This window comes from Candoia aspera, chromosome 2 (genome assembly GCF_035149785.1).
Source record: "Candoia aspera isolate rCanAsp1 chromosome 2, rCanAsp1.hap2, whole genome shotgun sequence".
Lineage (NCBI taxonomy): Eukaryota > Metazoa > Chordata > Lepidosauria > Squamata > Boidae > Candoia > Candoia aspera.
Window position 1 is genome coordinate 109,899,939 of NC_086154.1, and position 20,223 is coordinate 109,920,161.

At 37.4% G+C, this 20,223-nt stretch overlaps 1 protein-coding gene across 3 annotated transcripts in view; it reads left to right on the forward strand.

Annotated features, from left to right (window-relative positions):
• Nucleotides 1–4,156: 4,156 nt before the first annotated feature.
• GRB2 (growth factor receptor bound protein 2) overlaps nt 4,157–20,223 on the forward strand; it is a 61,688-nt gene continuing 45,621 nt past the window's right edge. The window contains exons 1-2 of one of the 3 annotated variants that reach the window (XM_063293129.1): nt 4,157–4,242; nt 12,475–12,719. In XM_063293129.1, the coding sequence (XP_063149199.1) occupies nt 12,642–12,719 (78 nt within the window). In that variant the 5' untranslated portion in view covers nt 4,157–4,242; nt 12,475–12,641. Of the gene's footprint in view, nt 4,243–4,291; nt 4,310–12,263; nt 12,720–20,223 lie in introns of those variants that run through there. The other 2 variants (XM_063293130.1, XM_063293131.1) reach the window with 2 other exon arrangements.

The window sequence follows — 20,223 nt, forward strand, 5'->3', positions numbered from 1 at the left end:
GAATTTAACAGTGACAGAAATGTCTCTTCTAAGAGTGAGATCGGAACTTCTGTTGAAATGCTGGATGAAGATCGGATAGTTGAGTTGGAGAAATTTAAGGGAGAGAGCGAGTTGCAAGTCATAAGTGAAATTGATCTTCTGATGGAATGCCATGGAAAAGAAGGGGTTATTATGTATGGGAGATCTCCTGAAGAGAAGTTGGGAGTTTTTGAGGGGGGCAGTTCGATTTTTTAAAGAAAAAAGCTCTGTGCGCATTGTCGGGATATGTAAATGCTCTGGTTTATTTTGAAGTGGGATAGGGGTTGAAGAATGTTCATCTGGTTTGCTTTTAGGGTTTGGCGGATTTCATTTATCTGTAACGATTTGCATGATTATTAAGGTATAATAAAAAATAAATGTCTATTTGGATGGTTTGGGGTTTAGTATGGTTAAGATTATTAAAATTGTTGTATTATCAAGTATAATGGCAGACAATTTATATGTTTTTTAGTTTGATCTTTATTATAGTAGACAGGAATGTATAGAATAGTAGTAGGAAGGAAATAAATGTTATCTTTGGTGGGGGAGTTGATTAGGAGGTTTATATAATATTTTTTTCTTTTTCTTTTAATATATGGGGAGGGAGTAACTGTATTTAATGATTTTTATAACATGCCAATGGAATGATTTAAAGGAATAATGTGATTTTGGTTTAATATAGAGTAAAGGATTGATTATGGAAAAATTTTGTATATCCTTGCTGTTAAAAGTCGGAAGTCACCTCTTTTTAATTGTGTAATTTTGAAAAAAAAATTCTCTTGTGTTTCTACACTTTTTTAGCTTTTTCTTTTTTTTTTCTTTGTAGTTTTTTGTTTTTCTGTAGCTTTTATCTTTGCTTGAAACTTAATAAAATTCTTAGGAAAAAAAAAGGAAAGAGTACATAGTAGACAACCATTCACTTTAATAACCAGTACACCCACTTCTTGTTTAGTGACTGCAATTGGTTCTAATTACCAGGTCGTTAAGTGAAATTGTTGCTAAGAGAACCCATGACGGAGGGGGGAGAGAGATTCTATGAAGACTGCTGGAATTTGGTTATAAATGTGTTCATTGGTTTGAAAATGAATTTTGTTAGTTGCACATTTCCTAGATTGGGGGGCCCTTCAGAGAGTCACTCACATCCTAGTCACCTCATGGCTTGATTACTGCAATGTGCTCTACAGGGGGCTGCCCTTGAAGACCACCCAGAAGCTTACACTGGTCCAGAATGCAGCAGTATGGGCAGTGATCGGCATGCCTCAGTATGTCCATGTAATATCTCCGCTTTGTGAGTTGCACTGGTTGTCAGTTTGCTTCCAGGTGTAATTCAAGGTGCTGGTCACTACCTATAAAGCCCTATATGGCATAGGGCCTGGTTACTTGAGGGACCTCCTGTCTCCCATAACATCTAGCTGGCCAATTCAATCTGGCAGGGTTGGTGTGCTCTGGGTTCCTTTGGTTAAACAATACCATCTATTGGGACCCTAGAAACACACCTTCTCTGTAGCAGTGCCTCTCCTCTAGAATGAGGTTCTCCCTGAGATTCAAACAACCCCCACCCTACCAGTGTTTTGAAGGGTCCTGAAGACCTGGCTCTTTGCCCAGGCCTTTGGCATGGGTGACTGAAGTCCCCTTTTTTTCTTTGTTCTCATCCTGTTTTGTCTTTTTTCCCCACCTTTATTATTTTTATAAATAACTCAAGGTGGAGAACATACTTAATACTCCTTCCTCCTCCTATTTTCCCCACAACAACAACACTGTGTGGTGAATTGGGATGAGAGAGAGTGACTGGCCCAAATTCACTCAGCCGGCTTTCATGCCTAAGGTGGGACTAGAACTCTCAGTCTCCTGGTTTCTAGCCTGGTGCTTTAACCACTAGACCAAACTGGCTCTCATTTTGAATTTGAAGGATTGGGGTATGGAAATGGTGACAATACAGAAATGCTCAAAATGTTATGAAAAAACAAATATCATTACTGCCAGCTTTTTTTGTTGTTTCCTTGTTTTTAAATGTTTTTAACAATTTGTAAACTGCCCAGAGTTGCTGGGAGTCAGGCAACATATAAATTTAATAAATAATAATAATAATAATTATTATTATTATACACAACAATGTGAAATCACAGCTACCAGTTGGTGTTGGCCTTCATTCACATCAAGCTCTTCCCAAGAACCTGGGATATTGTAAGTATCAGTGTAGTATATGTGTGGATCCAAGCATTGTGGCCTTTTGTAATTGACAGATGGAAATTTTGTCAATGTGCAGATATTATTATGTTTTAATGGGCTGGTCTAGACAGTGGGCATTTGGCATTGTAAATATATGTACATGCACAATTGACTGAAATGTTTATATTTGAAAATGTAGAGGGACATATAAATACATATGATCATAACTTTATTACAAATAACAAAATAATTTGGGGGGCAAACAGTCACACAATTATAATTTTTTTCCCCACAGGGTTGCATGAATAAAAAGTGGAAACATCTATGTTAGTACAGTACAGGCTGATCAAGAACTTCAGAGAAAGTTTGACATTTAACTTGACCAAATCTGTGGTAAGCAAAATTGTTTCAACTTAAGTCAACTTTTACAAAGAAGAACCTTGTATAACCGCCCAGAGTCCCTCCTCTGGGGGGAGATGGGTGGTGGCAAAATTTGATGAATAAATAAAATATGCCGAAATGCTGCAAATGCAAAACAACTGCAGTGCACAGAGTATTACTTTTACTTTTTGGACTTACAGTGCTGTGTACAGCCTTCCATGAAGCTACAAACCAGAAGCTGCTAATGACTTTGAAAGCTTCAGGAAGTGTCACCAGAAGGACTTACCATCCATCAGCAAACCATGTTAAGTTGAACCATAGTTTGTTGATTATGCCACAACAGCAATGTCCACACAACATGCAAAATCAAAATCAAAACCAAACCATATTGTAGTTTAGCATGATGAACCCAGTCACTGTTGATACCGATGCTGTAGTATTTGTAAGGATGAAACAGCACTCCGCCAACAACTAGTTTCCCTTTTGCATTAAAAATATTTTCTGACAACCTATGAAATTATTTATTGATTTCTTCATTTCTTGGACATGCCACCAGGGTAACCTTTTCCTAGATTACTACTACTGCTAGTTTGCAAATGTTATACTAATATTGGCATACGTCCTACAGAACATCTTCAGACAGGAGTGGCTATTTAGGGCCACATGAATGGACATTTAGAATGACTATACCTGCAATTACAGTATATGCAAGTCTGTAATACACATGTAACTGAGCATCTTGAAAATATTTATATCCTTTTTTTGCACCTTGAATTATACTGATTTTATGAACAAAACTGACTACATACTGTAGGGCCAAAATTGTATACTTAAGTTTCCAGAATCACTGTGATTTAGGACTTGGTTTGACTAAAAGTGGGGTGCTCCCTGTTTAAACTGCTCCACAACCCAACTTTTCATTGCCTGCTTGGAATGAATTAAATACGTGTTGAATGATAAGGGTAGGCTTAAACTGATCACCTTAATTGGTAACTAATCAAACTCCCTTAAACAGATAAAAATCTAACATAATCTGTCCTCTGGAGAAAAAGGTGCCTCCTCTTAATCCCGGAAAATATAAAGACATGTTAGGATTATTTATTTCTTGTGTTGTTTGGGTACTGTCCTTCCCATTAGAAAGTTTTTGATGGCGGATGCAGCCTTATCTTGGTTCTTTTCTTACCTAGCGAGCCGATATCTCTGATACCAACGAAGTCAGTGGTCTGATGTATACTAGACTATGCTGGGGATTAATCCGAGTTCAGTCTCCAGTGGCATCCCCAGGTAAGATTGCGTCTGTCTGGATTCCTAAAACGCTGCTGCAAACTACTGTACAGTATTAAACTTCGCGGACCCGGATAGTTTCTTTTTAATTCTGTGGGGAGATGAGGAGCATCCAGCAGTTGGACAAAACAGGATGAAGCCCTCTGCTTTCAAGCGCGGGGCGCTACCAGGCGCACTCACACACCCATTCTCCGGGGATGGGAACCGAGCGCTGGGTCCCAAACATTCTGAGAAGGCGTGTTTCGGGCCCCTCCTTCGCCCAGCTCGTAGTTCTGGGCAGCGCGTGCGCTCTGTCAGGGCGGAACGCTTCGTTCCCGCTGAGTGGAGGCCTCGCGAGATCGTTTGATGAGGGGCGTAGCGGAAGCTCTTCTGCGGCTCTCCTGCTGAGAGGTAAGAATCGCCCAAGGGGGAAAGGAGAGCGGCAGGGGGGGCGTTCGGAGCGCAGCCCCAGCTTAAGGTGAGCTGGCTGGGGCGGCAAGGCTGGGGCTAGTGCCTCCCAAGCGCCCTGGTTATCGTGGGGTCTCTTTCTGGCTCGCCAAGCGGGCGGGTGGCCCTAGCCTGTCAAGGGGGTTCTGGCGCGGGCGCTCGTTTCCGACAGCAGGATGCCAGTTTGCGCGCGCCTGAACTTTTCCTTTCGCAGCTTCGCTCTTGCTGGCGGAGAGCCGTGCAAGTTGTCGAGAAGCGGGGAGGGGTCCTCTTCGCCTCCGCCCTGGAATTGCTAACTTATGAAATCTCTCTCTCTTGTTTGCAAGTCCTCCACTGGCTTTGGTGGAGTTTTTTGTTTTGCTCTTCTGAGGACTGGTGTTTGGCCTCGATACAAGGCAGCTTTTATATTCATGCGAAAGTGGGCCGGTAGGAAAACTGTTTTCCTGAATGTAATTGCGTGCTAGTTTGTGCCGCTCGATGTGATTGTATGATACAGCAAGTCGATACATAAAAGCGGATGTTCAAGTTACAATTTTATTTCGGTCATTGACCTGCACAAGATAAAATTTGAAAATTATGGAGGTTATAAACTCTGTAATTTTCAAATTCTATCTTGCGCTACAACCAGAAAACAACCTAAAAGAGAAAAGTGGATGCTACACTGAGTCTTCAGTAAAAATGGAGAGTGGGTGAGGGGAATATTAGAAGTATGATTTTGAATCTTACATCAAGATTCAGCCTGATCTTGGGAGTTTCAGTGAACCTCCTCATATATGTATGTATAGGTTTGCTTTTTTGAGAATTTCTAGACATGTGCCTAGACATACACACCACAGTATACAGTGAGAGTACTTTTTAGAATAAAAGTTGTATTGACAGAAGCTGTTTAGGCTGCTGAACTGTTCTGGATTTAAAATCAAGTTCCAACTAATGATGTAATTATTTACCATTTTTTTCTCCTCTGGAAGCAATTTGATTATTTCTGTGAACAAAAATACAGCTGCTACCACTTCACAATGGCAGTAGTCTTTGTCTTAAAAATACAATACTATATTTAAGATTATATATGCCAGTATGAGAATGCATCATTTCCATATCCAACAGATCAACTAAGAAAGCTTGAAACTACATCTGATATTTGCCTATGTATTCTGTCTTTATTGTAAAGCTAAGGATATTATCACCAACCTCTGTGTGCCAAAAGAGTGTCCAGTTCAGAAACATCTTCCATCTCAAGTTTTTTTTTCTATCCTCACCAATTGTAACTGAAAGGAGGAAGTGGTTAAGCTCTCCTTCCAGTGTCATATGATTAAATCTTTCTGAATACTTTCTGCAACTACATTAATACTTAGTTCTTAAAGTTATGTACTGTGCAAAATCATTTATGACTACAGTTCTCCTACAGGTTAAGGGCCTCTTAAAGCATGTAAGTGTCAGGAGTGTACCAAACCCAGCCTCTTTACACATGTTGACAACTGTTAACAAGGTAGAGGATAATATCTTAGCCCTTTCTACATTTTAGGTAGTTATGAGTTTCTAACAACAAAAAAAGTTGCCATAAGGCTCACTTCTCCAATAATAATACTTTCTACTTTATGCGGAATTATTTCAGTGCTGCCCCAAATTATTTTTATTGATTATAGAAAAACTACTCTTATTAGTTATAAAAAAAACTAGTCGCTATACTAGTCTTTTTTAACATAACCATCCAGCTCACATGTTCATGTAGAATATTCATGTCCTGAAAGAGAGGAAGAAAAAAATGGCTATTTATAAGCCTTGATTACTGGAACAAGGAGGAAGTGAACCATTGTTCCTGCTGCTAAATATTTTGCATAATGAGACTGATCTGGTTCCCTGGAAAAAGATGGTTAACTTTACTGTCTTCTTTCTAAGCTAAGACCTGTTCTCCCTGCAGCATTTTCTAAAATATGATTGATGGTACAGGACGTTTAATTAAGAATGCAAAGTACTTGCTTAATCCAGGACTATATTTTTCAGTTGAATAAGACTTGATAATTGGTTACTAAATTAGGTAGCTTCTTGTTTTGGTCAACTGTTAAGATTAGTTAAAATATGAGCATTTGAGTATAAAGTGAGTGTATTGTACTAGCCTTGAATTTAACCAGTTTGCTACTTTCAACAGGTAACTAAGAATTTTATCCAGGCAAGAAAACTGGCTGCCAAAAGAGGAATAGATCCTCTGACACTCACCTAGTTTGTGATAGACATAAAGAGAAGGTTATTCACCTGCCTTCTCACCACTTAGTTTTTGTACTGGTGGGTGTACAAAAACTAAGTAGGTTGCCAGTAGAGGAATGAATCATCCTCTCTTGCTGTAGCCCATTGAAATGCTGTTCTGGGCATGCAAAAGAAAAAGCCTAACTTACTTGGCCAGCATAGAAATTACTGGAACAGCAGCAAAAGCATGGAGCTTCATTCTCCAGTAGTACATAGTGTTTTTATACTGGGTAATTCTTTTATGCCAATATATCAGGGCTTTTAGAAACATTTACTATTTTTTTGCTTGTTCGATGTATACACTGCTGTTTATTCAGAAGCTATATACTATATAGCTCTCCCTCCTTCTCCCACAGCATCAACCCTGTGAGGTAGGTTGAGCTGAGACACTGCCCAAAGTTACCCAGCGAATTTCTATGGTTAAGGATAGACTTGAACCTGAGTCTCCTGAGTGTCAATCCAACACCACAGAGGTGTGGTGAAAATTCTCTCTGGGTAAAGAAGGTTGATCTGTGGTGACTGTCAGAGCTTTAAGCAGTGATATATTTGCAAGATATATTTGTAGGTTTATTGTCTATGAATCAACTCATAAATCCTCTAATGCTCAGTGCTAAATAATAAATGCACTGAAAATTATGTCATCAAAAGAATGCCTGTTGTTTAATCATGAATCTACATACACAGTCTGTTTGAGAAAATGGTTTGGATGAAAAAATATTTGGGAAAGAGGAAATGCTGTGCTTTATTTATTCATTTAATTTTTATCCTGCCTTTATTATTTTTATAAATAACTCAAGGCGGCGAACATACCTAATACTCCTTCCTCCTCCTATTATCCCCACAACAACAACCCTGTGAGGTGAGTTGGGCTGAGAGAGAGCGCAACTGGCCCAAGGTCACCCAGCCGGCTTTCATGCCTCAGGCGGGACTAGAACTCACAGTCTCCTGGTTTCTAGCCCAGCACATTAACCGCTATATAAATCCCTTCCCATTTGTACCCATGAATACCACTTTGCAGATAAATGTATTTACTAGTCTTCTATACATGATGAAAAAAAGCTTCAGTGAAGAATATCTAAAGCCTTTCTAGATCAGACCAGAGAAGAGAGCATTCTGCTCCTATAATAATCAGAATTCCATAGTAACTAACTAGCTGGACAAGATAGTAACTTCTAATTGTGTAAATAAAAGTAATATTCCTAGGGATTTTAACCTTGGCACTGAAAATTATAGTCACAGCTAGTAAAATAGCCATGTCCTGAATAAATTTGTCTAATTTTTTTTTAAAGTCCTCTAAGCTGTTACCATTACATACTGTGGTATCAGACTTTACACTGTGAAAAACACTTGGTTTTGCCTGCCTTTAATTCCCCATTTTTCAACCTCATTGGATAAGTCTGGATTTTAATATTATGAAATAGGAAGAAAAAAGTTATTCCTGTTTTCTCCAATGTCCTGTATTTTTCCACTCCCCTGTTTTTCCCTTTCCCCCCCCCCCTATGTTTTTAAAATTCATTCTTAATTATCCATCATGGGATTTGTGCTTTTCACAATTGCTTGTACATGCACATCTGGCCAGTTTCCATGCATGTCACTAATAACTTAATGCAATAAGTTCAAAATGTCCATTTTCTTCTGCAAAATTTATTTCACCGATGTATTTATTTATTTCACCAATATTTCACATTGGATTTACCAAAATTGCAATTTGGAAACAGTAATATACAAGCAGAGAAAATTGGACACATTTCTTTTGTAGATCATTTTGTAGCATGTATCCTTGCAACTATTTAGGCAAAAAATCTGTTCTACAGAATTTCATATTCTCTGTCTATATTCCGTACTTCAGCAAATTCATCAATGGGGTGAAAAGTGTCATACTAAATCATGTCAGCAATTTCCTGATAAGTCTAGCTTTCCTTACTATTATGACTCTGTAAAAAACAAAACTCATTGATTTATTGTTTTGTATTTAATAGGTTATGCATCACTTATGCTTGTAAAGTGAAGTGATACTGTAAAATCTGTCCAAATAAGACTTGAAGTTTTGTAAGTTGTTTTGCTCAATAAACATTCCTGTCTTTTCATTTTTATCCCATTGTTCTCTCAAGCCTGTGTTTATATGTCTGCTTGCTGTTGTTTTTAAGTGTAATGCTAAAATCTCTGACTAGAGCCTTGCAAGCCATTTCACGGCAAAATAGTCAAGCTGTTCTTTATTGAAAGCATTTTGGCTCAGGTAGACAATGGACTGTGTTGGTATTGTATTACTGTTTGCAGAACAATCATTAAGTTTAAATTTGTAGACCTAGTTTTTCAAGCATTATACTATTGTAATTAATGTATTAATTTCGGCAGGCAGCAGCCACAAATCCTTCAGGCAACCACTAGTGCATTTTGTCTAGTAGAAAGTGAGAGAAAGAATTATCACCTGTGTTTCCTCAAAAGTTTTTACCGGATCAGAAAAAAGGAGGGTTCTGCAATTCTAGAGGGGAGGAGGAAAACCTCTCAAGTTTTCTGTTAGACAACTAGGAGGAAAGAAAAAGATCTATATCTCACTTGGCTTTAGGATTTTGACTGGGTTCTCACATTGCACTAATCCATAAAGTACTGTAGTGGCTTTTATTTTGGCTTAACTTGATGAGTGAACTCAACCATCAGAAGCAGGGTGATAGAAGGGGTGTTTTTGTACAACACACTGAAGTATATTGAGGTTGGACCTAAGAATGGTGTCTGAGCCATACCGTAGCTGAGTTTTCTTTCCACCCTATTTACAGTTTGTAGCTGTGACTTGTTTTAAGTTAGCTTCTCAGAGTCCACTCTACTTTATAATTTTTGATCGGTTAAGGAATAGCAAAAGCCCCTTTAAAGCAGCAGGAAAGCTCTTAGGTGCTTTGCGCGTTGCATGAAAATACTATGTGCCTTGGTTTACTGAAACTAATTCCAACCACTGTGATTTACAACCCTGGCTTGTATTTTACTGTTATGTGTGACTGACTACTATGGCTTGTTCAACAAACTATAGTTAAAACCATGGCTTTTCATTTAGAAGGATTACAAATGATTTTCCAGTTAAAATGTGTTTGCATGAGTTATAGTGGTTAACAAAGTGTAGTGTTGGGATTGTACAGTTTTTTTTCCCAATTCTGGTTTTGAAAAATATAGCTGTTCACAATTTATATCCAATTTGTATCATATCTATCATATACACCTATTTATTATAGGCTTGTATTCCAGATTATGTGTGCTTTTATATGCAATCATTGTTTACTAATACTAGCATTTAATGGTGCTTGCTTATAAATATGACTAGGACCATAGATTTATTATATTTATGTGTTTGCCAGATTGTAGTTAATCTGTTTTAAAATATATGCAGTTTGGCACAGGGATGAGAATCCTCTTTTAGGTATATATTTGAATGTTATAATTCCATGCCTAGATTATAGACAGTTTGTGGTTTCCTCTGATTACTTTGCCTGTAATTAAAGCTAAAATATTTAATTCATATGTAAACTAAATTTGTCTCATTGGAATCAAGGAATGGGGACACCCAGGTTCTAGTTATTCCATCAGCCATAGAAGCTCAGTGAGTAATTTTAGACCAATCATTCTCTTTCAGCCTTGCCTATCTCATAGGGTTGTCATTGTGGGAAAAATAGGCACTAGATATGTTGACTTAAGCTTCTGAATGAAAAGCAAGTTAAAAATAAAAATCAAATAATTACATTTTGAAGGGAAAGTGCTAGTGCTTTAAAGTGCTTGCTTTTTGCAATTTTATCTTGAAATATTACCCTTTTCTCTTACTACACATATTTGTGTCATCTCATTTGAACCAGTTCTTTCTTCAAAGCTATTTTGTCAGTACTGTATGGAGATTTAAACAATAAATAGATTTAAGCTCTATTATTTGATAGAATGCTGGTCCTATTTGTCATTCTGGAAAAACAATTGAAGCAGCAGTAAGATTTCAGTTTAAAAAACCCTATGAAATAATGTTTTGCAATGCTGTTTGACTTCCTTGCACTATACCCTTGAGGACTTTGAACACAGAAGAGACTGCAGTTCACTGCACACTTAGGATGAGACATGCCCACTGAACGTAGTATGACTTCGTTCACAGTAAAGATGGATAGAATTGGTAGGTAAGAAGTTGAATAGGTCAGACCTAAGGTAGAGTTGGGAGGGAATCATGCTACCTCATGAGAAACATCTCAGTAGGGAATAATTTCCAAAGCTAGACAGTAAAACAAACATTCAGATATGTTTTACTTATATATCACAGTGGAGACATGGATGAGAGTCACTAGCTAGACATAGATTTGTGACTTTACCTTTACTTGTGTTTGGGGGGGGGAAGGGGGAGACAGCAGATAAAGGTAACCAGGATGCAGTGTACCATATTCTAAGAGGCTCAGAGCTTAGTACTATTAAAATGGTAGAAAGTAATGAAAAGGGCCTACCTTTTTTCTATGAACTGCCCCACCCTGCCTCCTGTTTTCCAGTATTTGAGCTTAATTCTGCAAAGTTGAGAGAACTTAAGTGTTCCCCAATTAGTTAAACCAAAGTTGCTGTGATAGGTGTTCCCCACTCAGGCCCAGCAGAGGATTTTGTTGGCTTCAAATTTATTGTATATGATTGCTACTAATGTAAAGAGTAAGGCCTTTCCTGCAATACTGTGGAGTCAATTATGATTCCTTTAAAATACACCCTGTTTCTTTGAAGGGGGTGTGTCTGTAAAAGCTTATGCAATAATGAATTTGTTAGTTTGTAAGCTGCCACAATATTGTTATGGTTTATGTCTATTACATTTGAATATTCTGTTTTTCACTTCTTGTAATAAATACAAGGATTTTTTATTACTTGTATGTCAGATTTCAAGTAGAACTAAGCTAAGTATTATGCTATTAATGTATTGAGTTGTTAAAGTATCGGGCAATTCTACCCATACTTATATTTTCAAAATATTCTCTTTTATACAGTATGCACTGTTTTAAAGGATAGTTCTGGCACAGCTGTTTTTTCTCAGAGGGTATAAGGTACAAGAATCAGTTGCGACTGGGAGGTTGGAAACAATATTTTCTCTAACAGTGGAGGAATGGTATAGAGGCTGATAGCATAGGGGAAAGTTTTATTTCTTCTCATTTTGAAGAAAGCTTTTCTGAAAACTTGTCAAGACGTGTTTGTAGTTTTAATAAGTAAAAACTGAGCACGATCCTGTGTTCCACTTGAAAGTAAACTGGATTCAAATTTTCCCCCACACCCCCAGCCCTGAATCTATTCAGGACTCTAGTCCTGGCCTTTAAATAGGAGAGGGAAGGACATGTTCAATTATAGCAGAGGTGGGGGGACAGTAATATATAAGACCATCGGAAGTATGTTATGTTATGTTTAATTCAAGGTGCTGCGCACCTAGATGATTGGTTGTTACTTGGAATCTCTTCAGAACAGGAGAATATACATGTTTCGCGTTTGGATCGGGTGACTTCAGCGTTTCCTCACAGAAACCTGTGTGTCTGTACGCTTAACGTTTCTCTTCACAACATCAGGACTGCCGGTTTTTGCATTCAAGGGAGGGAGTCGATTTTGCTGCTCCCTTCTCGAAGAAAAGCGAGCGCTCCTTCCGCACAGAAGCCCGGCTTTATGTGTCGGCTTCGCTCTGGAGGGCGAACAGCTGCTGCTCTGGAGCGGGGAGGAGGGGCGTGAGCAGGCCGAGTTCTTTCCCTATCCTGTTCGGTGGCTGGAGTGGGGGAGTCTGCGTCTGTCCTCTTCCAGGGGCTGCTATTGGCCGTAGTAAATGCCACTCGGCGCTTCCTGCCTGCGCCGGGAGCTGAAAGAGAGGTTGCAGAAAGAGGAAGCGGCAAAGCTGAGTCGAGAGGAGGGAGAGGTGCAGGGCGCGGTCCCTGTCATTGATCCGGGCTACTTCCCTCAATGTTCTCTCTCTTCCTTCCCTCTTAGGGCGGATTGGCCCTCGCTGTTTCCCTTGTCTATGCGAAAGACAGAGCCAGGGGCCGGGCAGAAAGGGCGGCGCGGACGAGAGGGAGAGCTAAGCCGAGCGTTCCCGGAGAAGGCTTCAGCGAGAGAGCGCCTTTTCCTCTTCATTGCCATCCAAGAGCGACCCGAGTATGGAAGCTGTCGCCAAATACGATTTCAAAGCCACCGCAGACGATGAGCTCAGTTTCAAACGGGGAGATATTCTTAAGGTAGGTGGTGCACAAAGAAGCCAAGATTGCCCTCTAAAGGCTTTCTCCGAAACGACTGTCTCTAGAAACTCCATCACATCATCCCGAAGACCTTGTATCGCTCTCCACCTCCCACAGGCTGAATTTACCTTTGTTCAGTTGATGTAGAACTACCTTTTGGTACTTTTACGGTTGGTCTAAAGGTTGGGTGGTAGAGCTACCTAATGTTTTAGTGCAGCTTGCTGTGTGATGCTGCAGGTTTGTGTAGTCCTCTGTTATTTCCTTCCTGTTTTTAATGTCTGTTTCCTCCTCCTCGCTTTGCTAGTGTCAGATTCCCTGCCTACTAAGCTAGAAAGGCAGACTTCTCTCCAGTGATTGCTGCTAAGAACAGTGTCCCTACTTTATTTGTATCAGTTCTGCTTAGAAATATTATTCTGCTACCCTGTGCAATTCATGTTCTTCTGGCTACATAATTTTAATCTGGTTTCTTATGTGTATGTACATCTATCAGCTGAAGGTAACATTTAATACATCTTGGAAAGACAACTCTGTGTGGACTTCAACTCCCAGAGTTCCCCAGTAAGGGTGGTTATTTTTAAGGATTCTGGGAATTGAAGTCCACATACTTGAAGTTGCCAGGGTTGGGAAACACTGCTGTAGTTCATGAAAAGTAATACTCTACTGTACTACAACAATAGGTGCCAGGAATCTTTGTTCCTTTTACTATAGCGTACCTCAATAAATACGTGGCAGCTTTCCTTATATTTTCAGCTTAGAATTACTGAGGGAAAAGAAGATCTTGGAGATCTTTATAAAAAATGCTACTTTTTGTCTCTTCTGTGTTTCTTCCCAAAGGAAATCAGCTCTGTAAGTTCAGTTAATAATAGAAGTAAGGGAGTATATTATTTGATGCACAAACTTCATCTTCAATTTGAAATTTTGATGATTGCAGTAACTTTATTTTGTTAAGCTTCTAATAAAACAATGGGGTAGTTTAGTTGAGCATCAAGGTAGATTTAGAATATGGTATGCTTAACATTTTCTAGAATGTAGTCCATAGTTTTTATAATTATATAAAGTCTTGGAAAAGTTTGTAGGTAACAAAATACAACTATATCATTATGCAACAGGGCCACAAAGTATTTTTAATTAATTTAAAAATATGTGTATCCCTCCATTCTGCCTATAGGCTACAAGATATCTAAAAACAAATGGATATGCATTTAAAAAGTTAAAGCAGGCCTTAAGAAAGCTCTGGGATGGGAGATTCATAGTGTCAAACTCTGTGTCTTTGGTCCTCCTTCTTTGTACTAACAAAAGATAAATCAAAACTAAAGAAACTCAGATGCCGTGTTTGGGGAGCAAAAGAAAAGGATGGAAGGCTTAAATAAATCAGGTTAGCCTCACTTCCTGTCTTCATGTTAGATTGAATTGTAAATATTGATATTGTGAATAGTTCAGGCATTAATTATATTGCCAACTTCCTTATATTCTTTACCAATACCATATTTTCTATTTACAAATATCTGATCCTGACATTAAAAGACTAAATGATCTTCAGTGGTAATAATAATGGTACATCTAATTCAGGTGAAGTGGGGAAGGAAAACTAATATTCATAGATTCTTTCCAGTATGGCTAACATTTAGTAATGGGATCAAGTCATAGGGGAAAAAAGACACTGTGGCTTGAAGAATAGTGTTCCTTTCAAGTTCCTGGTTAATATGATCCTTGCCTATGATTTTGGGTATAGCAGCACAATTGTTGAATTGTTTTTTAAGGAATATGCCTTGAAGCCTATTTCATCTCATGTTGCATTGCTTCCTTGATTTCATCCAATGTAGTTCCACTCCACTGGAATCCAAAAATAGGTATTATGTGGCTCATAAATCTGATATTGAAAATAATGATTAATTTGTACTGAGTTAATCCAATTTCAGAGTCTAGTTCAGCCGTGGTTTAACCTCACAATGTATCCTGAAGGTGGGTTCAGTTTAAAGATAACTTGGTTCAAGCTATCCTGTTAGCTTTATAGTCAAATAATAATTAGCAAAGTGTTCTATTCAGTAGTACTTCAAAAGAGAAATCTTATAAGTGTTAGGTTTTGATGTATTTCTGTATCAGAATCAGAAAATAATAACATTTCATCAGTGCTGAGAGGGAGCACAGTTGAAACATAGATAGTATTGTGGGAAGTGCAGTCAAGATTTTTCTTCTTTCATCAACATCTCAGGAAAGAAAAGGCTATTGAAATAAATTGGATAGATAGATAGATAGATTCAGGTGAAAATAATCAGTAAATAATCAGTAAAATCATTGAATTGGTTTCAGAGTTAGTCATACTTGTGTTCTATTGGAATTAAAATGTCTGAGAAGTCAATAATTTTGTCTGGGTCCAACACATTTATCATTATTTTCCCTGGTCCTTAACATGCTTCACAGTGTCCTTGTTAGGTGATTAATTACTATACTTAATGTAAATTAATGGAGCTTTCTGTTTTAGATTCAGGTCAGAATTTAATCAAGATGTCTGGAGCCTAGCAAGTAATTGCATATTTTGTGGTACTGGTCTCCACCCAATCAGTTTTTTAGTAAACATGTCTTGGGGGTCACTGAGAACAATAGGATGGATTCCATCTCATTAGTCCTTACTATGCATATGAAAAGATGATTTCCAAGTAGTTAACATTTTGGTTGTTATGGGTATATTTAGCAACCTATTCCTCTTTTTTGCTATTGGTTTAATAATTTGTTCTATTAACTAATAAAAATATATCTATAAAATATAAAAAGTATAAAGAAGGCCATAGAAGTTAAGAATTTGTTTAGATTTGCTATCTTGCTAAATTATCCTTTCATTTCTCATATGGCCACACTGAAGAATATTGATGAATATATATTAACTATTACTGCCACTAAAATTATAATTTTAATTATAATGTGCCATCATTATAAGTATATCCTTAAAATAGTACCTTCAAAAATAGATTTGTATTGCTCTTAAACATTTGAATGATTAGTAATGTCCTTCCATATTTTGGGAGAAGAAAACAAGATGCATGTTCTTGGACAGATTTTCAATAGACCCTTTTTAAAGATGTCATTTGTAAGTATTCATTACTGCAGGAAACACACATTTTCAGTTCTTGACTATCCCTTGAACTGCAGCTGTTACCTACTTGTTCAGTAGTAACTTTGTGGTTGTGTTCCAAGAGCAAATGAACATATTTCACCTTTGATTCAAAACTGTGTAAATTTGTTGAGCTCTAGACTACAGTATGATAGATTTTGTTTCTGACTTTGACAAAACTCATACATTGAAAGCCTGAGAGTAGGAGCTCGGAACAAAACATCCTGTGTTTGTCTTTTGTGGGAACTCGAAACTAGTAATTGTTCCTGTTTTTGTCCTAAGGCCACAAAATATATAACCAGCATGTTAAATTGAACAAAGGAATTGATAATCAATGCTGTAAGAATAATTAAATATATTTTTTATTTATAAGAAGGTGGGCTGTAACGTTCTGTATCAACTAAATGCTCAGTTGTGTGTGTTCTGGATCATTTTCAAGACCCCAGAACACATGGAATGTAGGTGGTGGAATGCACTCCTGTCGGATTGCATTCAGTCCCCAACCTGTCTGCCTTTAGAAGAAAAGCCAAGATACATATATTTTTGCAAAGTCCTTAATTGTTAATTTTAGTATTTTAACTTTATAATTGATGTTTCATTCTGTATTCTATGTTTTAGTTGTGATCTCTCTTGAGTATTCTTTTGAGTAGAAAAGCAGGATGTCAACTGAATAAAAATAATTTAAGAATTTTGATATGTTAATATTATGCATAAGAGTTCTGAGTTCCTACCTTCCTAAGAAATGGTGAAGCTTCCAGATTAGATATAACTGATAAAACATGTTCATGACTATTGTTAGATATAATGTAGATATAATGCTGAATGCAGGAACTACAGACTAGAAATATACTGATATTGTACTTGCAGAAAAAAATATCCATTCCAAAGTGTGAAGTTCATTTCCTGTGTATCTTGGATATTGTTATATTTTATAGACGAAAATATTCAGGTGTTTGTTGAATCCATTTTTAACTATGCTATCTGATTATTTTATAACTTGAGAGAAGGCTATTTTTCATGATGCATTTAGTGTCCTTTGGTAATACTTTAGCTTCTGTAGGCTGCAACTGAGGAGAAGGCGAGTAGGCTACTGGATATTGTTGCTTAAAACCAAATGTGCTTCTGGCAAATAAATTCTTACTCTGTTGGAATCTCTGCCAGCTGGCAACTGTTCAAATATAAAGTGCATTGATACTGCTTATGGTTTGGCACATGGTGGAGAAAGAGAATAGATGTGCATATTTCCTCTGGTTGATAATGAAGTGAAATGAATCCTTTATCTTAATTTAATATACTATAGCACATCATATGAATAGGCAACAGTTTATTTTCTAGAAATAAATGCCCTGTATTTTCACTACTTCAGACAGTATCAGTAGAGATAGAAAACATTTTATAGAACATTTAGTAGATTGCTGATGTTGGAGGTGATAAAAATCCACCATAGCTATGTTAACAGTTAATGAAACCTGAATAAGAAGTTGTATTGTCTTTTAACTGAACAGAGATGTGTTGCTGTTTTTTTAAAAAAAAAAAACATTTCAACAAACATCACTTAGAAACATTTCATTGTATCCTTTTTAAGTGGGGAGGGGTGAGTGGGTGTTAAAGTTCACATCTTTAAATGGTATTGATGTGATTATTCAGTGTGCTTGTTTTGTTTCTTTCGAATCAGAAGTCAAGTAGAATTGTGTTTCCAAAGAGTTTTTGCTGATCTTGCATTTTCAGTTCTTACATAAAAACAATTCGGAAGTTCACTGTAGAAGGAACATATCTGTAACATAAGATGAATAGGGTCAGCAAATAATAGGATTTCTTACCTATGCTTCGTTTTCCAATTTACAGTATGATCATTGTTACTTGGTACAGATTCCTGTTGAGGTTGGCAGTCTGTTAAAAGGCCACTTCGAAAAACAGCAAATTAAATACATCTCTTGTGTTTGCAAGATGGAAACCTTACACAGTAACCTGATTGTGATGAAAGCCTTAGTCCTATTTCCTAATGTCAAACGTTCTTTGAACCTAGGAAACTAACATGTTGGGGGTTAATTTAGCTTTTTCCCTGACAGGTTTTTGACCCAAGAGTTGTACTATATGATCCGCATTATCATTTAAAACTGTGGGAAAGAATCAAGACCTTTTTTTGAAAGTACATTCCTAACATAGCGGGAGCATCTTTATTAATATGTAAGACTAATGAGCTGTGTTACACTAAACCATTATTTATTTAACCACAGTTTACTAAATATATCATATTGTCTGGGTTCATACATTGTACTAAGCCATAAGCCATGGTTTATAAAACTCAGTGGATAGGTTCATGCAACATGCTACTAAAATTAACTAAACCACCTTTTTTTCTTAAGAGTGTTATATGAATATATCACAACAATTTCTTGAATGCATATCCATAATTACTGATTGTACAGTGAAGTGTTGAGCTGAATGTATGGATTGTTACAGACAAATTTTATTTCTTAACATTCCATGGATTCATGTTGTATATATTCATTTCTGAATCACAAAGTAATAACTGTAAGCTATCATTAGAAGTTTCTATAATGTAATATTGAATTATGAATGAATAATATGGTTAATAATTAGGGTTCCGCAGAGATCTGGATTCAGAGGGCAAAATGTGACTTGGAGTGTGTGTGCATGTCGCACTTGTCAGGAACATCTTAAAGCAATTGTGTCTTTTCCTGGGATTGAGCAGCTGCTCTGCAATCTTGGAAAGGATAAGTTTACATAGTTAAAGGCCATTCTGGCTGGTGTTACTTGCATTCTGAATTCCATTTCACTGTTCTCTGCACAGCCCAACTAACCATATTTTTGAAGGGTTTATGGAGTAATTACACTAAGAAATAATGAAAATAGTATTAATTAGGGGCACAAGAGAGCCACAGCTGGAATTGTAAGGCTGCATAAAATTAGTGAAAAGTGCTGTATCTATTTCTAAAAGAATTAACAGATCTTTGAAAACGTAATGTGTTTATGTTATAGGACAGTATTTCTTAACTTTTGGTATTCATACTATCGGTGGTATGCAGACATAATCTAGGATTTGCTATCTCCCCAGGAGATATCAGAAAAAGAGGGTACAACAGCCAGGAACCTGAGCAATCTGACAGTGATTCTGGGAGTCTAGGACTGTAGGAGACCCAGGGAGGACATTGCCAAGAGGAGCAGATTGGCTTGTTGGAAATGGCATTGCAGGGAGCAGAGATAGTCACTATGAGAGCTGCCATGGCCCTGCTGTCTCCTGGAGTGGTGAATGTTGAAGGCAGAATGACCAGAAGGTGCAGTCATGAGGTTGGGTACTGGTTAGCTTAGGGCTGCTATGCTATGTAGATGTTTTATTTTGATTAGAACTATCCAGTGCAGAATAATTACTTGATTTTGAATGAAACAGTGCTTCATTGTATTATTATTCCAAGTGCAGGTTAGTATCTCTTAAAGAGAAATTTGACATATTACATCCGATCCAGTTGGCTTTTCATTATTTGGATTAATTTGGAGAGCTTATTTTAGGAGCAATTTTATTTATTTTGCATTGTTAGCAAGCTGCCATTATTTGGGTGCAGTTGTTGCTTTGGTGGAGCAGAACTGACAACATAATACCTGTAAAAATATGTTGATATTATTTTGATTCCATCAAAATATCTGTTGATGGGATCCAGGTTCTTTGATAGTGATTGCTGGGGTTTAAGAGATGAAATGTTGAGAAACCTTGTTGTAGGTTTGAGATTTTGTACCATTTTCCCTGAAATGTTACTCCTTCAAAATGAGCCTTAAGACTTCATGGATACATTTGTGTGGGTTTCTTGCCAGCAATATGGAAAAGGTCCCCCATTGCTGCCTTTGAGCCCCCCACCCCCTTTAGTCTAGCTTAATCCTCTGCTATTCCTGGCGGTCTCCTATCCACGAACAACCCAGCCCATCTCTGCCTAGCTTTTGAAATCAGCCACGGTTGACTCGGTGCTGTCCCTAGCTGAGCAGCAGAGCTTTAGTGTAGCTTTATTCCCCTCATATGATGCCCATGAAGTGGATGGATGTTGGCAATATTCCCCACATGTTTGAATTCTTAGGATCTTTTTAACATCCTATAGCTTTTAACTGGTAACTGATCAGAGAGACAAAATACCACTTTTGGCAACAAATGTATATGTATATGTATATTTATATTGTATTGATTTTATATTGTACTGTTTTTACTGTTACTTATCTGTAAGCCACCCAGAGTCATCGTGTATGAGATGGGCAGCAGAGAAATTTGATAAATAAATGTGCGTCCTTTTAATAATGTTGCAAGCTGATAACAGCCCCTTCCCGCATCTTGGGAACCTAATAATTATAAAATCTCACTAGTTTTTTTTTCCTTCTCTTCCATCCCTT